Source organism: Cetorhinus maximus, chromosome 25, assembly GCF_964194155.1.
Source record: "Cetorhinus maximus chromosome 25, sCetMax3.hap1.1, whole genome shotgun sequence".
NCBI classification, from domain to species: Eukaryota; Metazoa; Chordata; class Chondrichthyes; order Lamniformes; family Cetorhinidae; genus Cetorhinus; species Cetorhinus maximus.
In genome coordinates this window covers 13,090,321-13,113,572 of record NC_135903.1, presented here as the reverse complement: position 1 = coordinate 13,113,572, position 23,252 = coordinate 13,090,321, and the positions used below count along the sequence as shown (strand labels likewise).

At 52.4% G+C, this 23,252-nt stretch overlaps 1 protein-coding gene across 1 annotated transcript; it reads left to right on the top strand.

The window, feature by feature from the left end:
* Positions 1 to 13,898: 13,898 nt before the first annotated feature.
* LOC144667730 (death-associated protein 1-like) lies at positions 13,899 to 22,999 on the top strand. The gene is made up of 3 exons (XM_078529186.1): positions 13,899 to 14,026; positions 19,348 to 19,390; positions 22,784 to 22,999. The coding sequence occupies exons 1-3, from the start codon at positions 13,941 to 13,943 to the stop codon at positions 22,901 to 22,903; spliced, it is 249 nt and encodes an 82-aa protein (XP_078385312.1). The 5' UTR covers positions 13,899 to 13,940; the 3' UTR covers positions 22,904 to 22,999.
* The last annotated feature ends 253 nt before the right edge of the window (positions 23,000 to 23,252 follow it).

Below are 23,252 nucleotides of genomic sequence, written 5' to 3'. Positions count from 1 at the left end.
GTAGAACCCCAGAATGAATCTCGAGCCCTGTTCCTGTGTGTGGGTCATTACATAGCAGCAGGAATCAGCCCAAAAGCTCCATATCCAGCTTCCCCTATCCAAACATTTCACAAAATCTTTACAGCACAGAAGGAGGCCATTCAGCCCATCCTGTCTGCACCGGCTCTCCAAATGAGCATTATGACCTAGTGCCATTGCCCTGCCTTTTCCCCGTATCCCTGCACATTGTTTCTATTCAAATAACCATCTAATGTCCTCTTGAATGCTTCAATCAAACCTGCCTCCACCACACTTACAGGCAACGCATTCCAGTTGTTGTGTGAAAAAGTTTTTTCTCACGTCACATTTGCTTCTTTTGCAAATCACTTTAAATCTGTGCCCTCTCATTCTTGATCCTTTTACGAGCAGGAACAGCTTCTCCCTATCTACTCTGTCCAGCCCCCTCATGATTTTGAACATCTCTATCAAATCTCCTCTTAGCCTTCTCTCCAAGTAGAACAGTCCCAACCTCTCCAATCTACCCTCATAGCTGAAGGTTCCTATCCCTGGAACCATTCTTGTAAACCTCTTCTGCACTCTTTCCAATGTGTTCACATCCTTCCTATAATGTGGCGCCCAGAACTGTGCACAATACTGCAGCTGAAGTCTAATGAGTGTCTTATATAAATTCAGCATAACCTCCCTGCTCTTGTACTCAATGCCCCTATTAATAAAGCCCAGGATACTATATGCTTTATTAACTGCTCTCTCCATCTGTCCTGCCACCTTCAATGATCTATGCCCATATACACCCAGGTCTTTCTGCTCCTGCACCCCCTTCAAAATTTCACCCCTTATTTTATATTGTCTCTCAATGTTCTTCCTACCAAAATGCATCACCTCACACTTCTCCACATTGAACTTCATCTGCCACCTATCTGCCCACTCCACCAACTTGTCTATGTCCTTTTGAAGCTCCACACTGTCCTCCTCACAGTTCAAGACACTCCCAAGCTTCATATCATCCGCAAACTTTGAAATTGTCCCCTGAACACCAAGCTCCAGATCATTAACATATATCAGGAAAAGCAAGGGTCCCGATATCAACCCCTGGAGAACTCCACTACAAACCTTCCTCCAGCCCAAAAAATATCCATTGACCATTGCCCCCTGCTTCCTGTTTTCAGCCAATTTTGTACCCAGGTTGTGCCTGTCCCTTTTATTCCATGCGCAATTCCAACCAAAGCTCCTTTCATTCTCACCACTCTCTGCATAAAGACATTTCTCCTGAATCTGCTGTTGGATTCAGTTAGTGACTATCATATTTATGGTGCCTAGTTTTGATCTCCCTCATAAGTAGGAACATCTTCTTTACATCCACCCTATTAAACTCTTTAACGGTCTTAAAGACAGCTCTCAGTTCCTGCTCAACCTTCTTTGTTCAAGAGAAAGGAAAAGAGCCCCGGCCTGTTCTGTCCTCGTGTCATCACAATTGTGCTCGGAGACAGTGGCAAGACAAACTATCTGTTGTTCACATTAATGGCTGAGAGAACCCTGCAGGAGCTCTCCTGTGGGATTCAGAATTCAGCTCCCACTCAGGCTGAAAGCAAACGACAGATTCCTCTCACAGATATTACACCTCCAACATCCTGCCAGGCAATGAGCTCATTCGACCAGCCCAAATTATTAAACTCTTTGTTTCCCTTCCTCATTAGGAAATCTAGCAGGGAGCTGCAGTTAAGCAACTCAGTGGCCCGGAAGCTGAGGGGCCTTTTAAAGGTGTCTCCCCACCTGCGATGGCCCCGTCTATCTGTGACCACCAGCCCACCCCCTCACCCTGGCCTTGGGAAAGGTAGCTTCGCAGAGTTTTTTCTCCCCCTGTGTCACGAGGCAGTTTGGAATCTCCCTGTGGTCGGATGGTTTTGTTTTTATTCTGGATTGAGTGAAGCTCCAGATCTCCCTCTCTCTCTCTCTTTCTTTCTCTCTCCATCCGTGGGGTTCAGCTCCATCCTCCACCCACCCCCCTCCCTGTTCACCCACCCCCCTCTCTCTAACTGTGTCTCCTATCCCTCAGCAGGCTGTGTAATGTCCTCCCAAAGCCCTCCTAAGAAGCTGGAGACAAGAGCTGGACACCCTGCAGCAGGTTGGAAGCTTCACTCACTGTGGGAAGAGGGAGGGCTGCTTCTGTACACAGTCCCCGTTGCTATTTTGTGTTTGATGTGGTAAAGTGCGAGGGTGACTGTACTGGAGTGACGCAGTGTTTAAATAGGCAGAGTTGATTCCAGGAATCTGTTGCTGGAGCAAGGCACCTGCCTCTTACAATGGGCTTGTTTCTAGGTTTGACTTCTTTTTAAGTCCTTCACAGGGTGTGGGCGTCGCTGGCTGGGCCCAGCATTTATTGCCCATCCCTAATTGCCCCTTGAGAAGGTGGTGGTGAGCTGCCTTCTTGAACCGCTGCAGTCCATGTGGTGTAGGTACACCCACAGTGCTGTTAGGAAGGGAGTTCCAGGATTTCAACCCAGTGACAGTGAAGGAACGGCGATATATTTCCAAGTCAGGATGGTGAGTGGCTTGGAGGGGAACTTCCAGGTGGTGGTGTTCCCATCTATCTGCTGCCCTTCTCCTTCTAAGTGGTAGTGGTCGTGGATTTGGAAGGTGCTGTCGACTGGGAGCCACAGTAAGGGATTCAGCCCCAGGTGTTTGCTGGGGGAGGGGGGAGGAGGGGGTGGTGGGGACGGACAGCTGCAGGTGTGGCTGTATTTGCAGTGTTTCTCCAGAATGTGTGGGCTTAGGACAGGGTCAGGTGGGGGAACAGGAGGTTGAGGTGATTCATTCCCCCCCTCCTCCCTCTCTCCTCCTCATGGAGAAACTCTCAATTCTCTTGGATCCAGGTCAGAAGGACCAGAGGTGAGGCTGGGAACAGGCTGCATGATGCAGCCCCCTGTCCTGCCCCAGTGTGTACCAACATTCTCACTGATGTTACCCCTTCCCACGCACCAGTAAAATGGAATATAAAGGGAAGGAAGTGAGCTTCAGCTACATGAATCTCAGTCAGAGTTGCTGCATCGGCAGTAACTGTGTCCAGCCCTGGGCAGAGCTCCTCAGGAAAGGAGGTGTTGGCTTTGGAGGGGGCGCAGCCCAGGTTCCCCATGACACTGAGACTAAAGGAACAAAACGATGAGGTTGCATAGACTAGGCTGGCGTTTCCTTGAGAATGGGGGATTATGGGATGATTTATTTGAGCTATTTAATTTGATTAAAGTAAGCGATAGGGTCGATAGAGAGAAACTATTTCCCCTGGAAATGGGGGATTCCAGAACAAGGAGGCAGGACCTTCACGTTCGAGACAGGAGATGCAGGGGTGATGTCAGGAAGCATTTCTTAACACAATCGGGAGTGGAAATCTGGAACTCTCTCCCCCAAAAAGCTACCAAAGCTGGGGGTCATTTCGAAACAGAGATTGATTGCCATTTGTTGGGGAAGGTGATTAAGGGAAAGAGGCCCAAGGTCAATGGATGGAATTCAGATGCAGATCAGCCACAATCTAATTGAATGGTGGAACAGGTTGGAGGGGCTGAATGGTCTCCTCCTTTTCCTGTGCTCCCATGTGGGATGTGGGCGTCGCTGGCTGGGCCAGCATTTGTTGTCCATCCCTAATTGCCCTCGAGAAGGTGCTGGTGAGCTGCCTCAATATTTCAACATAATGTGCTGTTTTTAAAAATTCATGTTGTTTTTGATAATCTTAACTCCAACAAGAGAGAATCCGACCATTTCCCCTTGAGGTTCAATGGCATTACCATCACTGAATCCCCCACTATCAACATCCTGGGGGTTACCATTGACCAGAAACTGAACTGGACTAGCCATATAAATACTACGGCTACAAGAACAGGTCAGAGACTGGGAATCATGTGATGAGTAACTCACCTCCTGACTCCCCAAACCCTATCCACCATCTACAAGGTACAAGTCAGGAATGTGATGGAATACTCTCCACTTGCCTGGATGAGTGCAGCTCCCACAACACTCAAAAAGCTTGACACCATCCAGGACAAAGCAGTCCGCTTGATTGGCACCACATCCACAAACATTCACTCCCCCCACCCCCAAGGCACAGTGGCAGCAGTGTGTACCATCTACAAGATGCACTGCAGGAATTCACTAAGAGCCCTTAGGCAGCACCTTCCAAACCCATGACTACTACCATCTCGAAGGACAAGGGCAGCAGACACATGGGAACACCACCACCTGGAAGTTCCCCTCCAAACCACTCACCATCCCGACTTGGAAATATATCACTGCACTGTCGCTGGGTCAAAATCCTGGAACTCCCTCCCTAACAGCACTGTGGGTGTACCTACACCACATGGACTGCAGCGGTTCAAGAAGGCAGCTCACCACCACCTTCTCAAGGACAACTAGCGATGAGCAATAACTGCTGGCCCAGCCAGCGAAGCCCATATCCTTATTGTGGGCCTCGTGCCTTAATTAAATAATGTGATTGAATTGCTGTTTGTCACCCTTCAGAAGGGGCAGCTTGTTCATTGGCAAACCATCAATCTCAGGCTGCTTGCCTCTGGTGTGCTCCGGAGAGGGGGGAGGGGGGGGGAGGGGGGGAACAGTGGGAGGGGCTGGGGATGGGTGGGGGGTGCAATTGAGAATCTGGCAGCCTTCCTCAGGACTTCACTCCCACCCCTCCTGCCTCCGCATCGACCCGTGGCTGCTAGGCCCCATCAGCCTAGGAAAGCAGGCCCAATCCCTGTCCCACTGTCCTGGCCGGGACAGCCAATCTGGCAATGGGGCCCCAAACAGATCTCGAGCCTCACAGGAATCACAGCCCAGTGTTAGGCCATCGCCAGAGATGTCCGATGCATTTAGCAATGGCCTGAACACTTGCGTATATTGGGATCTCACACTTTCCAGTTCTCACAAGTATCTGTGAAGCGTTTTGGAAGGGGGGCCTGGGATTGTGAAAGGTGCGATGGAGATGCAACTTTTTCTTTTCTGTCCTTTTCAGATCTTCCATCATAAAGACTTTCTCTAATTCTCAGCGTATACAGCGTCTTTTTCAAACTCATTCTCTCCCTGGATTTCAACATGGAACTAACTCCAGCCTCGGGTTTTTTCCTCCCCCTTTTACATTCTCTGCTGCAGCTGGAACCCTCCCAGGTTTGCACTGTGTGGGGTAGCGGGTGGGGGAAAAACGATGTTTCACCCGCCGGCCGCAATGGCGGCTTTTCACGCCGTATCGACCCAAACCCGCCACATTCATTATGCATTCCTGGGAAACAGGCCGTTTCCATGGTGGGCAGACTCTCATTCACCCGCCACACCATCACCTCACCCCCTTCATCACGCTGGGCGCCACATTGAAAGTACAGTCGCTCGCGCACCTCCCAGTGCTTCCCGCCCAGGACTGCTGCAGGGTAGACAGGATGGCTCCAAAAGGCAAAAAGACTGCAGCCCCCCACCCCCGCCCCGGATTAGTGACGTGTCCCTCGAGCAGTGCAGGCCTGCACGATGTCCTCTACTCCCGCTCTGGGCAAAGACCAGCAAGGTGACCAATCCAGCACGGGAGACGGTGGTCAGTGCCAACACCTTGCAAAAGAGGACAGCCACCCAGTGCCGCAAGAGGATGAATGATCTCCTCCGTTCCCCCCGGGTAAGTCACTTTTCTCATCACTCTCAGCTCACACGCTCACAAACCCATCCCACATCCACAGGGATCTCACATCTCAAGGGACAGCACCACTAACTCACACACACACACCCCCTCACATCTCCATCAGGCTCATACCCTCTCCAGCTCGGGTCCTGATCCTGTCCATGGCTCCACTCCCCACACAGACATTCCACACAGTGCCATGTGTCCTGCTCACACTCTCTCCATCTGTTCCCATACAGTTGAAGCCTGTTCACAACAGCAGGGAGAGGTCCCAGGCAGGGGGGGTGGAGTGGCCCACATTAGGCCCCTCACTCGCTTTGAGGAGTGTGGCATTGCGTTAACCAGTGAGGACATGGACCCTGCCTGCGCCAACGGTGAGGTTAGCGGTGAACACCTCCCTGAGGTACACCACATCATCCCTCTCATTGCAAATGTGATGCTCTCTCTCCTGCTTTTGACTCTGCTGCCATACACTAATCATCTCTACTTTGGTTCACAGGGAGCTCTGCCAAGCGACCGACACCCTCAGCCAGCCAGTCCCTCAGCTCCATCCAGGTCCTCACCTCCAGTCAAGAGGACACCTCCTCCATTGAAGAGCTGGAAATAAGCAGCCTGGAAGACCCGTCACAGCGCTTACCCACACCCTCCACCAGCACAGAGACACACACCTCGGTGGGACCTAGATCTAGAGCAGGCTCGGGTTCACAATCTGGTGGTCACCACACGGACACGTGTCCGCAGCAGGAGGAGGCAGGTTCAGCCGAGCTCCCCGGCACTCGGAGGGCTGCTGGGGAAGAGGCATCTGTGAGGTCTGAGTCAGATGATGAACCTCTGGACTTGGCCTTCCAACTCATCGTGGAGAGTCAGCAGAAGGTGGGGGAACATCGCACAGAGCTGTTGGAAGCCCTCAACAGAGTGGCACACGAGTCAGAGGAGTGCGTCTGCCTGCTCTCTGGTGAAGTGGTGCCCACATGTGCGGGTATGGAGGTCTCCATGGGGAGGATGGCGGACACCATGGAGACCCTGGTCCAGCAGAACGTGGAGATGTGTTCAGACCTGCACTCCATCGCGGGAGCCATTAGTGAGTTCCTGCAGTGGCAACGCGAGAGGGAAACAGGCACCTCGACATCCCTCCAGGTGGCTCCTTCCCAACAAGGAGTCAGGCCGGGGCCCTCAGGCACCCGAGGGGAGGAGGAGCGGCAGCTGGACACCCCTGGCTCATCCACTCAGGAATCTCAGGGGCTGTCCTCTCCCTCCGAGTCCCCTCTGCCTGTGAGTCCCTCAACCTCGTCCTCTGTCACCTCGGAGGGAGCAGCCGGCCCAGGAGTGATTCTGGAGGGAGAGGTGTGTGTGTGGCAGGGCCTTTAGAGCCTCGAGCCAGCCTCTCCCACACACGGGGATCCTTCACATATCGCACTCACCTCAATGTCCTGAGCATTTTCAATGCTGTCTGCTGGGGTCATTTTCAGTTGTCCACCTGAGCTGATCTGGATCTCCTTCCAGCCAATGATCCCACCCCCATGCAGCCCCTGATCTCACTCACCATGACTCTCGTTTCAACTTCAATTTAGACATCATGGTGGTGATGCAGTTTTTTATTTGCTCCTCTATCCTTTCCCCTCCCTGAGTCACCCATTTCCTCACCCCCAACACTGTCAACCCCCCTGGCATCACCTTCCACCTCCCTCCGTGACCTACCAGCCACAACCCTTTCCCTTCGGGGATGTCCAGGTGAACATGTACGTTCCCTTCCTTCCCAAAAATCCCACCCCCATCCACATTCACCTCCCCGACCTCCTCCTTCTCCCTCCCAGGGTCCGTGTCTGCCTCCTGGTCCCCACCCACCACCCTCGCTGTCCCTTCTGTCGATAGTGTCGAACCCTCACCCTCCCACCTCACTCTGCACTCAGTCATTCTCACCATTTCCTCGTACCACACCCACCCTCAGTTCGCTCCCCAGGAGGCAGCCATGCACTCATCAGAGCCCCCCCCTTGCATGTTCACCTGGACATCCCCTCTCCAGACCCCTCCCCCCCTTGGAACTCCTTTGCCCCCCCAGAACCCCTTCCCCACTGAAACTCCTCCTCCCCCAAACTCTCCACCCCTTAGTCCTTCCCCCCTGCACCCCCCACAGGACCCCTGCCGCTTACTCCTTGTCCCGCCCTGACTCCTCCAGACTCCCTTACTCCTTCCTCCCCTAGACTCCCTCCCTTCTCCATGCTCCTTCCTCCCCCTCGACTCCCTCCCCCTCCGCACTCCTTTCGCCCTCCGAATTCCTTCCCTTCCACCTTCCACCCCCACTTACACTTACCTCCCCAGTTGCTGTCTTCTCCCCCATTACCCCCTCCTCCCCCATACTCCCCTCCACCTTCTTCCAACCTCCCCCCAACACCTTTACTCCCCTCCCCAACCTCAGCCCACCAACACCTTCATTCCCCCCACCAACCTCACCCCCCCATGGGGCAACTTTGCTCCCCCCTTCCCAACCTCACCCCGCCCAACACCTCTTCCTTTCCCAGCCGATTCTAGACCTTCCTCTCCCACCCCCTGGACCACCATCCATTGTGAGCTTCAATGGTGACTTTCCAACTCCCAGGAGCTGTTTCCCAGCAGAGCCATGTCCATGAGAATCCACCCAGCCGTGGACGCTCCTCCAGGATCCCGTTGCTGTCGGTCTCCAGCATCCTCTGCTCCTCGGGTGTCCGTGATGTGAGCAAGGCCCTGGCGGTAAGACCCGACTTCTGCACGTCGCAGTTGTCAAGACGTGTTCTGTACTGGTGCGTTTTCCTGCTGATCCAGCGGCGGGGGATGGGGTGGGGTGATTCCAGCGAGGTTCCCAACATCCGATGGCGGGAAACGTGGCCCACCATCGACGGGCTGAGCAGATGATCGCAAACTGGTTTCATGGCGTCGTGAGACCGATTCCTGGCCTTCCCGCCATATTGTCCACTCACGCCACCGAGCACGCCCAACGCCAGGGGGCACGGAGAATCCCGCCCATTGTCAAAACCTAAACTGAGCAGCCAGTCGGGCGGTGTTTCCTGCTTTGCTTCGATCTGATCTCCTTTGATACTTTACTTTTCACCCCAGGCTTTGAAAATGAGGCTGAGCTGCTGTCAAACTTCCTGGTGGGATGGGGGGAGGTTGAAAGAGACCTTTCTGAGCTGGTCCTGTGCATTTTCACTGTCCTCGAACTCCAGGTTGGTTCCGCTGGTTTTACGAGTTTAAAGATTCTTTCCTGAGGTAACAAAGGCTCGGGGAACCCCCACTGGAACCCTAGCCCGAACGCAGCAATAGGAAGCTAGCCAATGGCAGATTGGTGATCAGTGTTTGCTTCCCAGGTTGGAGCTTTTGGAAAGAATGTTGTCTCCAGAGCTCAGGAAATAACCATCCTCTCAAAACTGGGAAATAGCCTGGGCTTTGGGGAGAGGGGTTACAACACCTCAACTTACAGGTAGCACGGCCACAGGAGGTGTGGTAAAGTGTGGAATGGATTGAAAGTGATTTCAGGAGAAGATGGACAGTGGACAGGTTAGTGGATTGGGAGATAGATGTTGGATGAAATTTAATAGAGAAATGTGAGGTGATACATTTGAGGAGGAAGAATAAGAGGCAAAGACATGGGCATTAAATGGACAAACTTTAAAAATGCCAGATCAGCAGAGACTGCGAAGTTTGAGATCCACAAATCTTCGATTATGATGCAATTTAAAGCCCAGAAATAGGCCATTCGGCCCACCTGGCTCTTGCTGGTGTTTCTGTTTCATATGAGTTGCCTTCCCCCATTCTTCATCTCAGCCCATCAACATATCGCTCTATTCCTCTCTCCCTCATGTGTTTAGCCAGCTTCTCCCTAAATGTGTCTATACTATTCACCTCAACCACTCCCTGTGGGAGTGAGTTCCACATTCTCACTACCCGCAAGGTGAAGAGGTTTTTTTTACTGAATTCCCGATTGGATTTATTAGTGACAATCTTTTATTCATGGTCTCTAGTTCTGGACTTGCCCGCAAGTGGAAACATCTTCTCTAAGTCTACTCTGTCAAACCTTTTCTTGAAGACCTCTATCACCTCACACCAAACATGCCCCAGTCTGTTCACTCTTCCCTGATAGGTATCATTTCTCAGGTGACAGGGCAAGTTGATAAAAGGGGGTTTAATGAATAGACACAAAGAATGCAAGAAGAGGTTGTGTTAAACCTGTACAATCATTGGTTAGCAGGCAGTTTGAACAGTGTGTCTGTTTATAGGTGCCTGTAGGGAGATGTCAAAGACTTGGAGAGAGAGAGAGAGGGCAGAAGATATCCACTGAGATTGAAGGATAAGAGTTATGTAGAACCCTGAGAAAGCGAGACTCGGTTCGAGGAGAGCTGTAAGAAGCTTTGAAGCTTTGTAAAAGTTGAATGTTTTAGGATTATGAGATGGAGCTAAAACAGGGTTTAATCTGCCTGTTCAACGTGGGTTCAGAGTGAAGATCTCTGGGATGTTTTACTACGAGAAGGGAGTTATCTAAATCTGTGACTCATCCAAATGTTCCAACTCAGCACTCAAACAAAGACTGCATTTGAAGAAAGGAGCCTTTAAGCTATAGATTGGCAGTGAGCACATTGTTGTGATGATGGTTCCAATTTAAAAAGTTAATCTGCCTTTTCATCTTTCAGCTGCTGCAGAGCTAAGTGTATTTATAGAGCTTGGATTGTCGGGAGATTCCAGTCTCCCTGAGCTGGACCAGTTTTGTTTGTATTCAGATCGTGCTGAGAGAAACTGAAACAATCTCTGACATTACAGCAAGAAACCCAGTCAAACAGGAAGCACTGAAACTGAGACCCTTAAACCACTAAAGAAAACTTGTTAAAAACAAGTTAGACCCTTTATCTTTGCTTGTTGTTTCATCACAATCTTCATTGTTCCTTTACTGCTAATTCTCTACATTTACACGTGCTAGTATCTGAACAGTAATATCACAACATTATCTTTCAACCCTGGCCTCCTGACCGACCCTAGCATTCCAAGGCCCATGCTTGATGTGGAGCGCTCCCCCCTCAAGCTAAATAACCCAATGTCTCTCTCTAATGGAGAAAGGTGACCAGTGGCTAATTACTGAATGTCCCCGATTTTAATCTCTCCACCATTGGTGGCCATTCCTTCAACTGCTAAATCCTTAAACTCTGGAATTCCCTCCCTAAACTTCTCCACCTTCTTATCTCCTTTAAGATGCTCCTTAATCTTTGACCAAGCTTTTGGTCACCTGTCCTAATGGGGGTTCAGTGTCAGTGTCAGGCTTTATTTGATAATTGCTCCAGTGAAGATCCCTGGGATGTTTTACTACGAGAAAGGGGTTATCTAGATACAGGTGTTGTTGTTAAAGGTGCTAGACAAATCCAAGTTCTTGTTGTTACCCACGCCCTCTGATTGCCATTCCTGCCCGAGGATGGCTTCATTGTAAACTGTAGTTGTTCGACTGACCAGGGAGAGTGAGACCAAGGGACGGTAAACATCAAGCAGGGCACTTTTGAAACTTTTTGTGAGTTTTGTAAAAAGGGCTTCCCTGGTGGTTTTAATCAGCTGCATTGTCCATTTGGAAGGCAGGAGATCCTTTCAATTCCCAAAGCTGATCTGTTATTGGTTGGAATCTGGCTGATTCGCCAATCAGCCAAAGACCCAGAACAACATCATTCCGATGAAAGATCACAGAGCGGGAACATTAAGGGCAGATTTTTTTTGGGTTGGCATGTGGGCGCGATCGGGCACGAAATCACGTGAGACGATGTCGGGCGAGCGTCCAGGTGTCATCCCGCGCATGTGCGATATTTCAGTCGGCGGGTGCACACGAGGATGGGAAGACCACCTGCCGATTGTTGAGAAGACAATTAAAGTTGTTAAAGTTCCGATTGTCCCCAAATCTTTGTGGTTTTTACGGTTGGTGGACGGGCAAATCTGCCAGGCGGACTTTGTATTGTTAATGAAACCTCACCCAAGGGCGGGATGAGGCTTCCGTTACGAAGTAAAAATATACGGACAGAATTTTCATCATGTAAATGTCCAGCTGACTGATTGTGATGCATGGATGTTATTTTCCGGATTTTAAAAACTTTATTCATTGGTTTTCAATCCTTCAGCTCCCTGAGGCAGCTCTCTGCCTTCAGGGGTTTCATTCCGCGCCCACGCTTAAATCAGCACCCATAGGACCATAAGACCATGAGACATAGGAGCAGAAATTAGGCCATTTGGCCCATCGAGTCTGCTCTGCCATTCAATCTTGGCTGATAAGTTTCTCAACCCCATTCTCCTGCCTTCTCCCCGTAACCTTTGATCCCCTTACCAATCAAGAACCTATCTATCTCGGTCTTAAATACACTCAATGACCTGGCCTCCACAGCCTTCTGTGGCAATGAATTCCATAGATTCACCACTCTCTGGCTAAAGAAGTTTCTCCTCATCTCTGTTCTAAAAGGTCTTCCCTTTACTCTGAGGCTGTGCCCTCGGGTCCTAGTCTCTCCTACTAATGGAAACATCTTCCCCACGTCCACTCTATCCAGGCCTTTCTGTATTCTGTAAGTTTCAATCAGATTCCCCCCTCATCCTTCTAAACTCCATCGAGTATAGACCCAGAGTCCTCAAACCTTCCTCATAAGTACGTTCCCCACCCACCCTCCTCCTGCCCACAGCCGGGTAAGGCTGAGCATTTCGGCGCGGGCTTCACTGCGTTAACCGGCCAGCCGGTGTGAAATGGCGGCCGGGGGGCCGATCGCGCCCGCACGTCGGCCTAAAAAACCCCCCTGCCCTAACTCTGTTTCTACGCGCAGACGATGCCAAAGTGGCCGAGTGTTTCCAGAATTTTCTGTTTCCGTTTACCCAGGACAACCTGTTTCATCAATCGGACGCACGGCTTCTCGGTCTTCAGGCAGGAGCTCGCTGCCCAGTTGAGTTTAGCTGAACAGGCTGGAGATCTGAGGGTTAGGGTTAAGGAACTGGGTCACTTGATTGGTGACTGCACCCTGTAAAAAAGCTGAAATCCCCCCCCCAAATCTACCCAGACTTTCACACAGGCAAGTCAAAATTTCCCTCCTGATATTTGACAAATGATCTTCTAAAAGTCCCCACGACAGGTGGTAGAAAGGCTGTTCAGATTGTGAGGCAGGTGGAGCCCTGATAGTACAGGCTGAACCGTGGCCTGTCTGAATGTATATGAAAAGAGTGCAGACGGCAAACAGAGAATGGAATTAGCGGCGTTTGTTTAGAATAGAGAATTACTGTAACCCCTGTTAACAGAATGGAGGATGAAGCTATCAGGAGAGATTGAGCAGCCCAGGGCTTCTTTCAGAGAAAACTGAGAGAAGGTCGGAATGAGAGCTTTCAAACGATGGAGAGGTTCGAGAAAGTGGAGGCGGAGAAATTGTTTTCACTTGCGGGGAAGAGCCCGGAAGACAGGGCCATAAATAGAAGCCAATTACAGATAGATCAAATGAAGAATTTAGGAGGAATATCTTCAGTCAGACAGTAGTGAGAATGTGGAACTCCCGGCCACAGGGAGTGACTGATACTGAGAGCACTAATGCAGTTCAGGGGCAGCTCAGTGTATACACCATGAAAGTGAAGGATGTATACATGATGGAGAATGTGGGGGTGTGGGTTTTGGAGGCCAGGTGAGGAGGCACAAAGAGGGTGTATCAACTCGAGGGGTTGCGCCCAATGCACACAGGGCACCCCTTAAAAGATATACTCCTTTTTCCTTCCTGCTTTTTCACCTATTGCCCGCGTGTCCACGCCAACTGCATTATGGACTGGGCAGTGTAATATTCAGGACAAATGGCAGGTTAACAAACTCACTCGCCCGGTAATTTAAAAAAAATAATGGGCGGGCTGCCGATTTCGGTAAAATAAGTAACAATACCGCGGATGTTGGAAATCTGAAATAAAAACAAAAAATGCTGGAAATACCCAGCAGGTCTGGAGCGTCTGTGGAGAGAGAAACAGACCAACGTGAAGAGTCATACGGACTCGAAACGTTAACTCTGTTTCTTACTCCACAGACGCTCCAGACCTGCTGAGTTTTTCCAGCACTTTCTGTTTTTGTTGCTGATTTCACTACCCACCTGATGGAAACTGGTACATTGAAGTTGGGCAGGCGCCAGTTTTTACACAGGTGCAGGAGGGGAACAGCCCCAGTTTGCAATTTAAAATCTCAGCCACGGAGATAGAAATCATAAACCTCTTAGAGAAAATTACAACATCAGTTTCCGTTGTTCCTCTGTCTTACACTGATTGTTGTTTGCTCCCAGTCAGAGCGGGAGGTATGAGAATTGTCCGAAAGCATCACAACACTGGAGATGCTGCAGTCCCGGAAAAAGATAAAAGCAGCAAGGAATTTGAGAGCAGCAGGTGAGGACTAGCCAGGGTTCAGAAACTCTGCTGCATTGAGTCATTCAGCCCATCTACAGGACTGAGAACCCTAACCCTAACCCTAACACAGCCCAGCTACAGGACTGGGAACCCTAACCCTAACCCCAACACAGCCCAGCTACAGGACTGGGAACCCTAACCCTGACCCTAACACAGCCCAGCTACAGGACTGGGAACCCTAACCCTGACCCTAACACAGCCCAGCTACAGGACTGGGAACCCTAACCCTGACCCTAACACAGCCCAGTTACAGGACTGGGAACCCTAACCCTGACCCTAACACAGCCCAGCTACAGGACTGGGAACCCTAACCCTGACCCTAACACAGCCCAGCTACAGGACTGAGAACCATAACCCTAACCCTGACCCTAACCCTAACCCTAACCCTAACACAGCCCAGCTACAGGACTGGGAACCCTAACCCTAACCCCAACACAGCCCAGCTACAGGACTGGGAACCCTAACCCTGACCCTAACACAGCCCAGCTACAGGACTGGGAACCCTAACCCTGACCCTAACACAGCCCAGCTACAGAACTGGGAACCCTAACCCTGACCCTAACACAGCCCAGTTACAGGACTGGGAATCCTAACCCTGACCCTAACACAGCCCAGCTACAGGACTGGGAACCCTAACCCTAACCCTAACACAGCCCAGCTACAGGACTGAGAACCCTAACCCTAACCCTGACCCTAACCCTAACCCTAACCCTAACACAGCCCAGCTACAGGACTGGGAACCCTAACCCTAACCCCAACACAGCCCAGCTACAGGACAGGGAACCCTAACCCTAACCCTAACCCTAACCCTAACCCTAACCCTAACCCTAACCCCAACACAGCCCAGCTACAGGACTGGGAACCCTAACCCTAACACAGCCCAGCTACAGGACTGGGAACCCTAACCCTGACCCTAACACAGCCCAGCTACAGGACAGAGAACCCTAACCCTAACCCTGACCCTAACCCTAACCCTAACCCTAACACAGCCCAGCTACAGGACTGGGAACCCTAACCCTGACCCTAACCCTAACCCTGACCCTAACCCTAACACAGCCCAGCTACAGGACTGAGAACCCTAACCCTGACCCTAACCCTAACCCTAACCCTAACACAGCCCAGCTACAGGACTGAGAACCCTAACCCTAACCCTGACCCTAACCCTAACCCTAACCCTAACACAGCCCAGCTACAGGACTGAGAACCCTAACCCTAACCCTGACCCTAACCCTAACCCTAACCCTAACACAGCCCAGCTACAGGACTGGGAACCCTAACCCTGACCCTAACCCTAACCCTGACCCTAACACAGCCCAGCTACAGGACTGAGAACCCTAACCCTGACCCTGACCCTAACCCTAACCCTAACCCTAACACAGCCCAGCTACAGGACTGGGAACCCTAACCCTGACCCTAACCCTAACCCTGACCCTAACACAGCCCAGCTACAGGACTGAGAACCCTAACCCTGACCCTGACCCTAACCCTAACCCTAACCCTAACCCTAACACAGCCCAGCTACAGGACTGAGAACCCTAACCCTGACCCTGACCCTAACCCTAACCCTATACTGCGCCCTATCCCTGCCCAGGTGCCTGATCCTCCTCTCTCTATCTGGTGATCCCAGCTGGAAGAATATGAACCTGGGTGTGGGTTAGAGCCAGGCATGACTGAGAGGCCATTAACAGCCAAATATCCTCTGCAGCCTCTCCCTTGCACCTCCTCCCCCTCAACCACCTCCCTCACTCCAGCCCCTCATCCCCTCCATCCCTCCCTTTCCCTCTCCACTCCTTCCCCCTCCCCCAACCTTCTCCTTCCGCCTCCACCCCCTCCCTCTCTACCCCCTCTCTCTCCAACCCCTCCCTCCCCTCTCCTTTCCACTCCACTCCATCCCCCTCCACACCCTCCCTCTTCCTCCACACCCTCCCTCTCCTTCCACCCCCTCCCTCTCCCTCCACACCCTCCCTCTCCCTCCACACCCTCCATCCCCCTCCACACCCTCCATCTCCCTCCACACCCTCCCTCTCCCTCCACCCCCTCCCTCTCCCTCCACACCCTCCAACCCCCTCCACACCCTCCCTCTCCCTCCACACACTCCCTCTCCATCTCAACCCCCTGCCACACTCCACCCCCACCCCCTCCACCCCTTTCTGCCCCTCCAGCCACTTTCCTCTCCACACTTTCCCCCTCCCTCTCTACTCCTCCCTTCCACCCCCTCCCTCTCCTCCCCTGCCCCCTCCATCCTCCCCCCCATCCACCCCTCCACCCCTCCACCTCTCTCTCCACCCATTTCCAATGCACCCCCTTCCACCACCCCCCAGCTCCCTCTCCAACCCTCCCCCTCCACCCTCGCCACTGCCTCCCCCTCCTCCCCTTCCCCTCCACACTTTTGCCTCCCTCTCCATCCCCTCCCCCTCAAATCCTTGCACCCTCCACCTCCAATGCCTCGACCTCCACCCCCTCCAACTCCACTCCCCCTCCACCCCCTCCACTGCCTCCCTCTCCTCCCCTTCCCCTCCATCCCCTCTCTCTCCACCCCTCCTCCCCCTCAACCCCTTCCACCTCCACCCCTCCAACTCCACTCCCCCTCCTCACCTTCACCCTCCCCCATCTCCACCTCTAGCCCCTCCTCACCCTCCACCCCTCCGTTCCTCCACCCCCTCCCTCTCCACTGCCTTCCCCTCAGCTCCAGCCTCCTCTCTCTCCATTCCCCTTCCCCCTCCACCCCTTTCCCTACCCCCCCACCCCCCCCACCCCCCCCCACCCCCCCACCCCGCCCCCACCACCTCCTCCACCCCCTTCCTCTGCACCTCCCTCTCTACTCCCACCCTTTTGCCCCTTCCCTCTTAGCTGATGCGTTGTGGTCTAACTTGATACCGTCTCGGTGCCACTCATGCTCTGGGCTACGAGGTGGGTAAACACCAACATGCCGGGCAATCTGTGGAGCCATCCTTTCCAGGCTCATTTTGACAAACTGCTCTCCTTCCCATCCCCTTCCTCTCTCTCCCAGGGGAGATTGGCCTTTTTTGCAGGAGGGAGCCTGGGCCCTCGAGAGCGGAAGCTGGTGTCCTGGCCCCTGGTTGTGGAGCCGCTGGGTTACACAGGGCTCCCTGTCAGCTCTCAGTGCCCCTCAGCTAGAAAACACTCAGCCTGCTTTATGGGCAAGGGTGTGGGGGAGGTGGGGGTGGGGGGGGGTGGGGAAATGGGGGAGCAGCGTGTATTTGGTGCAGGGGGTTTGGGAAGGTGGGTATGTGGGGGAGATGGGGAATGTAGAGCTGGAGTGCAGTTGTACATCCATGTGTGTCTCCGTGTCAGAACATGGGACAGAATCCACTCCCTCCCTAACAGCACTGTGGGTGTACCTACACCACATGGACTGCAGCGGTTCAAGAAGGCAGCTCACCACCACCTTCTCAAGGGCAACTAGGGATGGGCAATAAATCCTGGCCTCGTTAGTAAAGCTCATATCCCGAGAAAGAGTAAATTGATAAAAACACAGCCAAATGATTCAACCCCTTCCTGTGCTGTTCACTATAAATTCTCCAGGGGCTGCTATTGATATTCACTGCTCTGTATCATGGGGAGTTGTCTGCCTGGGGGATGAGCTTTTAGAGTTGGTGGTTTATTGACATTGGTCTGATACCACAAGCTTTGCACTAAGTAAAGGTTATCACACTTTACGCTTTCACTAGCAGAGAGATGGGTCAGTATGTACCCAGCAGTCAGACAATTTATAGGAAGACAGGAGTTGTGGCCTCAGCTGTGGTCTAAGATGAATGTTCTGAAAGTTGTGGTGATACCTGAGACACAAGGCAGAGCGCACTTCTGCAGACCCTTCGGGGAAGTATTATTTGCTTTGCAAGAAGAGCTGGGTCTTGCTCAATAACTGTTAATCTCACCATGGTGCCTGCAGCTGCTCTACTCCCCACACCTGAGGGTGAGATGCCAGCTGTGTCCAGCAAGAGCCCACCACTGCACGGAGCCAATTCTCTCTTGTCCTCTCCGGAAGGCACTGATTCTCACTGCACCATGTTAGCTCCCTTCCAACGTTTCACCCAGCAACATGAATTTATTCAGTGATTCAAACATAGAGCAACCAGCCTGAGGCAGAGGTTAATCCCAGAATGCCACCGAGAAGGAGCAAAGGTCAAAGGTCTAAACATTTGATCAAAGAGAGTTTCAGGGAGAGTTTTTAACAAAGGCAGCTCTCTATCTAGGTCGCCTAGCAACCCCTTCATCTGTTTTGCTCCATTCCTGCTCGAGGTCCATTCCCGGTGTCACTCATTCCGGATCCATTCCTGGTGTCACTCACTCCAGGTCCATTCCCGGTGTCACTCATTCCGGATCCATTCCTGGTGTCACTCACTCCAGGTCCATTCCCGGTGTCACTCATTCCGGATCCATTCCTGGTGTCACTCACTCCAGATCCATTCCCGGTGTCACTCATTCCGGATCCATTCCTGGTGTCACTCACTCCGGGTCCATTCCCGGTGTCACTCACTCCGGGTCCATTCTGGACGTTACTCACTGAGGGATTTTCCTCTCATCATCTTTTCCCAGTTTGTACTGTCTCCCTTTGAACTGCGATTCAGGGTGAGATTTCTGATATTCCTTCAATGTGCCTTCAATATTCTTCCTCCACAAGACTCAAAAACAGAATCCAAGCGACAGGGGAACAGAGCCGGTAATTCTGGATTTCTGACCTTGGTATCATGGCTCCTCCACCCTTGAGAATTTACCAGCATCCGCCAACCTACAACTGCAAACCTTCGCAGTGATGATTGGCTAGTGAGTTGGCTGGAGAAACTAGATGGTAACTCGCTGCCACTTGATACTAGAAGTGACTTCGAGGGACCACCTGACCCACTAAGGGTGGAAATGCAGGATGCAGGGCATAAGGTTCAGAGTTCAAAGGGTTCAGGGTGCAGGGTTCATTATCAATGAATAACTTACCCAGATGTTGACCGACTTTACAATCAGAATTTCTGGAGTGAAGACCCCAAGAAACCAAGAATATATTTACTTTAATCAGACTAATGGCCGCTTGTGGCTCAGTGACCTATATTCTTAAACTCGGTGGCTGAGTCACAGAACATGGGTTTTCTCTGTCTCTGCCTCTCTCACTTTCCCTCAGTGTTGATTGCTGCTAACTGTCGTGTTTAACTACAAATAACAGTGGCTACACTTCCAAAGGTTCTTCTTTGGCTGTAAAGCACTTTGAGACTGTCTGAAGGTGCGGAAGGTTCTAGAGAAATACAGGTTCTCTCTTTCTGCTAATCCATTGGTTCTTCTCATTCCAGCCCATCCAAGCAAACAATCCTTATCTCCGGAGCTCTCACCAGGGTAAGTGTCCGCTGCTTCCAAACGTGAATCACCCATTGCTTATTGTCTGACTGCAGCCAACTCCAACCAGCTGTCCATATGTGAGAAATGGGATCAGATCCAAACTGGATGAAGAGGAAAATCTCTTTCACGTCTCAGAATGAGTTTCTGCAGATTGTGTCTCACTTTAACATTTCATCTGCAGCCCTCCCTCAGGACTGACCCGCCAACAGAGCAGCACTCCCTCGAGGCTAATCCTCTGACAGTGCAGCACTCCCTCAGTACTGACCCTCCAAAAGTGCAACACTCCCTCAGTACTGACCCTCCGACAGTGCAACACTCCCTCAGTACTGACCCTCCGACAGTGCAGCACTCCCTCAGTACTGACCCTCTGACAGTGCAGAACTCCCTCAGTATTGACCCTCTGACAGTGCAGAAATCCCTCAGTACTGACCCTCTGACAGTGCAGAACTCCCTCAGTACTGACCCTCTGACAGTGCAGCACTCCCTCAGTACTGACCCTCTGACAGTGCAGCACTCCCTCAGTACTGACCGTCTGACAGTGTAGCACTCCCTCAGTACTGACTCCCTGACAGTGCAGCACTCCCTCAGTACTGACCCTCTGCCAGTGCAGCACTCCCTCAGGACTGACCCTCTGACAGTGCAGCACCCCCTCAGTACTGACCCTCTGACAGTGCAGCGCTCCCTAAGTAATGACCCTCTGTCAGTGCAGCATTTCCCCAGTACTGATCCCCGGACAGTGCAGCACACCCTCAGTGCTGACCTTCCATCAGTGCAGCATTACCTCTGTACTGACCCTCCGACAGTGCAGTGCTCCCTCAATACTGACCCGCCAACAGTGCGGCGTTCCCTCAGTACTGACCCCCTGACAGTGGCAGCACTCCCTCAGTACTGATCCTCTGACAGCGCAGCACTTCCTCAGTACTGAACCTCTGACGGTGCAGCGCTCCCTCTGTACTGACCCTCCGACAGTGCAGCGCTCCCTCAGTACTGAACCTCCAATAGTGCAGCGTTCCCTCAGTACTGACCCTCCGACAGTGCAGCACTCCCTCAGTGCTGACCCTCTGACAGTGCAGCATTCCCTCAGAACTGACCCTCTGACAGTGCAGCACTCCCTGAGTACAGACCCTCCGACAGTGCAGCAATCCCTCAGTACTGACCCTCTGACAGTGCAGTGTTTCCTCAGGACTGACCCTCTGACAGTGCAGCGCCCCCTCAGTGCTGACCTCGGACAGTGCAGCACTCCCTCAGTGCTGACGCTCTGACAGTGCGGCACTCCCTCAGTGCTGACCTTCCATCACTGCTGCACTCCCTCAGTACTGACTCTACGACATTGCAATGCTCCCTCAGTACTGAACCTCGGACAGTGCAGTGCTCCCTCAGTACTGACCCTCCAACAGTGCAGCGCTCCCTCAGTACTGAGCCTCCAATAGTGCAGCGTTCCCTCAGTACTGTCCCTCCAACAGTGCAGTACTCCCTCAGTGCTGACCCTCTGACAGTGCAGCATTTCCCCAGTACTGATCCTCGGACAGTGCAGCACTCCCTCAGTGCTGACCTTCCATCAGTGCAGCATTACCTCTGTACTGACCCTCTGACAGTGCGGCACTCCCACAGTACTGACCCTCCGACAGTGCGGCGCTCCCTCAGTACTGACCCTCTGACAGTGCAGAGCTCCCTCAGTACTGACCCTCCGACAGTGCAGCACTCCCTCAGTACTGACCCTCCGACAGTGCAGCATTACCTCTGTACTGACCCTCTGACAGTGCAGCACTCCCTTAGTGCTGACCCTCTGACAGCACAGCATTCCCTCAGTACTGAACCTCGGACAGTGCGGCACTCCCTCAGTACTGACCCTCCGACCGTGCAGCACTCCCTCAGTACTGACCCTCTGACAGTGCAGCACTCCCTCAGTGCTGACTCTATGACAGTGCGGCATTCCCTCAGTGCTGAACCTATGACAGTGTGACACTCCCTTAGTACTGACCCTCTGACAGTGCAGCACTCCTTCAGTACTGAACCTCGGACAGTGCAGCATTCCCTCAGTACTGACCCTCCGACAGTGCAGCACTCCATCAGTGCTGACCCTCTGACAGTGCAGCACTCCCTCAGTACTGACCCTCTGACAGTGCAGCACTCCCTCAGTACTGACCCTCCGACAGTGCAGCGCTCCTCAGTGCTGACCCTCTGACAGTGCAGCACTCCCTCAGTACTGAACCTCGGACAGTGCAGCACTCCCTCAGTGCTGACCATCCATCAGTGCAGCATTACCTCTGTACTGACCCTCCGACAGTGCAGCGCTCCCTCAGTACTGACCCTCGGACAGTGCAGTGCTCCCTCAATACTGACCCTCCAACAGTGCGGCGCTCCCTCAATTTGACACTCCAACAGTGCAGCGTTCCCTCAGTACTGACCCTCTGACAGTGCAGCGCTCCCTCAGTGCTGACCCTCTGACAGCGCAGCACTCCCTCAGTACTGACCCTATGACAGTTTGACACTCCCTTAGTGCTGACCTTCTGACAGTGCAGCACTCCCTCAGTACTGACCCTCTGACAGTGCAGCGCTCCTCAGTGCTGACCTTCTGACAGTGCAGCACTCCCTCAGTACTGAGCCTCCAATAGTGCAGCACTCCCTCAGTACTGATCCTCCGACAGTGCAGCGTTCCCTCAGTACTGATCCTCCAACAGTGCGGCGCTCCCTCAGTACGGACTCTCAGACAGTGCAGCACTCCCTCAGTACTGACCCTCTGACAGTGCAGCACTCCCTCAGTACTGACCCTCTGACAGTGCAGCACTCCCTCAGTACTGACCCTCTGACAGTGCAGCACTCCCTCAGTACTGACCCTCCGACAGTGCAGCGTTCCTCAGTGCTGACCTTCTGACAGTGCAGCACTCCTTCAGTACTGACCCTCTGACTGTGCACTGCTCCCTTAGTACTGACCCTCTGACAGTGTGGCACTCCTTCAGTACTGACCCTCTGACTGTGCACTGTTCCCTTAGTACTGACCCTCTGACATTGCAGCATTCCCTCAGTACTGACCCTTTGACATTGCAGCACTCCCTCAGTGCTGACCCTTCAACAGTGCGGCGTTCCCTCAGTACTGACCCCCTGACAGTGCGGCACTCCCTCAGTACTGCATTGGGGTTTAAAACCACTATCATCTGGCTCTGTGGTGATAGTGCTATAAACTGACACATGGACCTGTCTTGACTCTGCAGCTGCGAACTAATTTAGTTTGAGCTAATGATGTGTTTGCAAGATCACTTTTTTTGGTTTCAATAGACAAAAATGGAGTGATTTGTGAAGATGTTTGCTAAAATTAGTGAAATCACAGGCTGCGCTGTTGATCTCGATGCTGTTGGTTTGAACCAAGCTTCTCCCTCTCTGTTCCCACAGGGTGACAAGGACTTCCCTCCAGCTGCTACCCAAGTCGCACATCACAAACCGCAGCCATGTGTTGAGAAATTGGCAGCTCCACATCAGACCAACTCCTTCATTCATCAGCCACGCAAATGAAGGGTGAAGGAGCATGAGCAGTGAGATCACACACCAACAAGCGCACATCCTCAACAACAACTCTCCTCTGTTTCAAATCGTTGGGGATGGCAGAATGGTTTTGTTGGAATTAGTTTGGTGGGGTTTGATTAGGGTGTCTGATTTTGCACTGGCTTCTCTGTATACCAGCTGCAGTCTCATTGGGCGAATGCTCAATGTCTGTTATTGCAGGCCCATTGGCCTCATGCCTTTGACTGGAGGGATGTTAAGTATTCATTCACCGATGTAGCAAGTTGCAGCGTTTCTCGGTTATGAACGACCCAATCAGTCTATCGGGGGTGAAATTGATGTTTGCTGGTGGCACCAATGC

Excerpts from the sequence above, each read along its gene's own strand:
- LOC144667730 (XM_078529186.1), top strand. The coding sequence starts at position 13,941 with ATGAGAATTGTCCGAAAGCATCACAACACTGGAGATGCTGCAGTCCCG. Across the intron at positions 14,027-19,347 it reads AAGGAATTTGAGAGCAGCAG|CCCATCCAAGCAAACAATCC; the intron begins GTGAGGACTAGC and ends TTCTCATTCCAG. Across the intron at positions 19,391-22,783 it reads TCTCCGGAGCTCTCACCAGG|GGTGACAAGGACTTCCCTCC; the intron begins GTAAGTGTCCGC and ends CTGTTCCCACAG.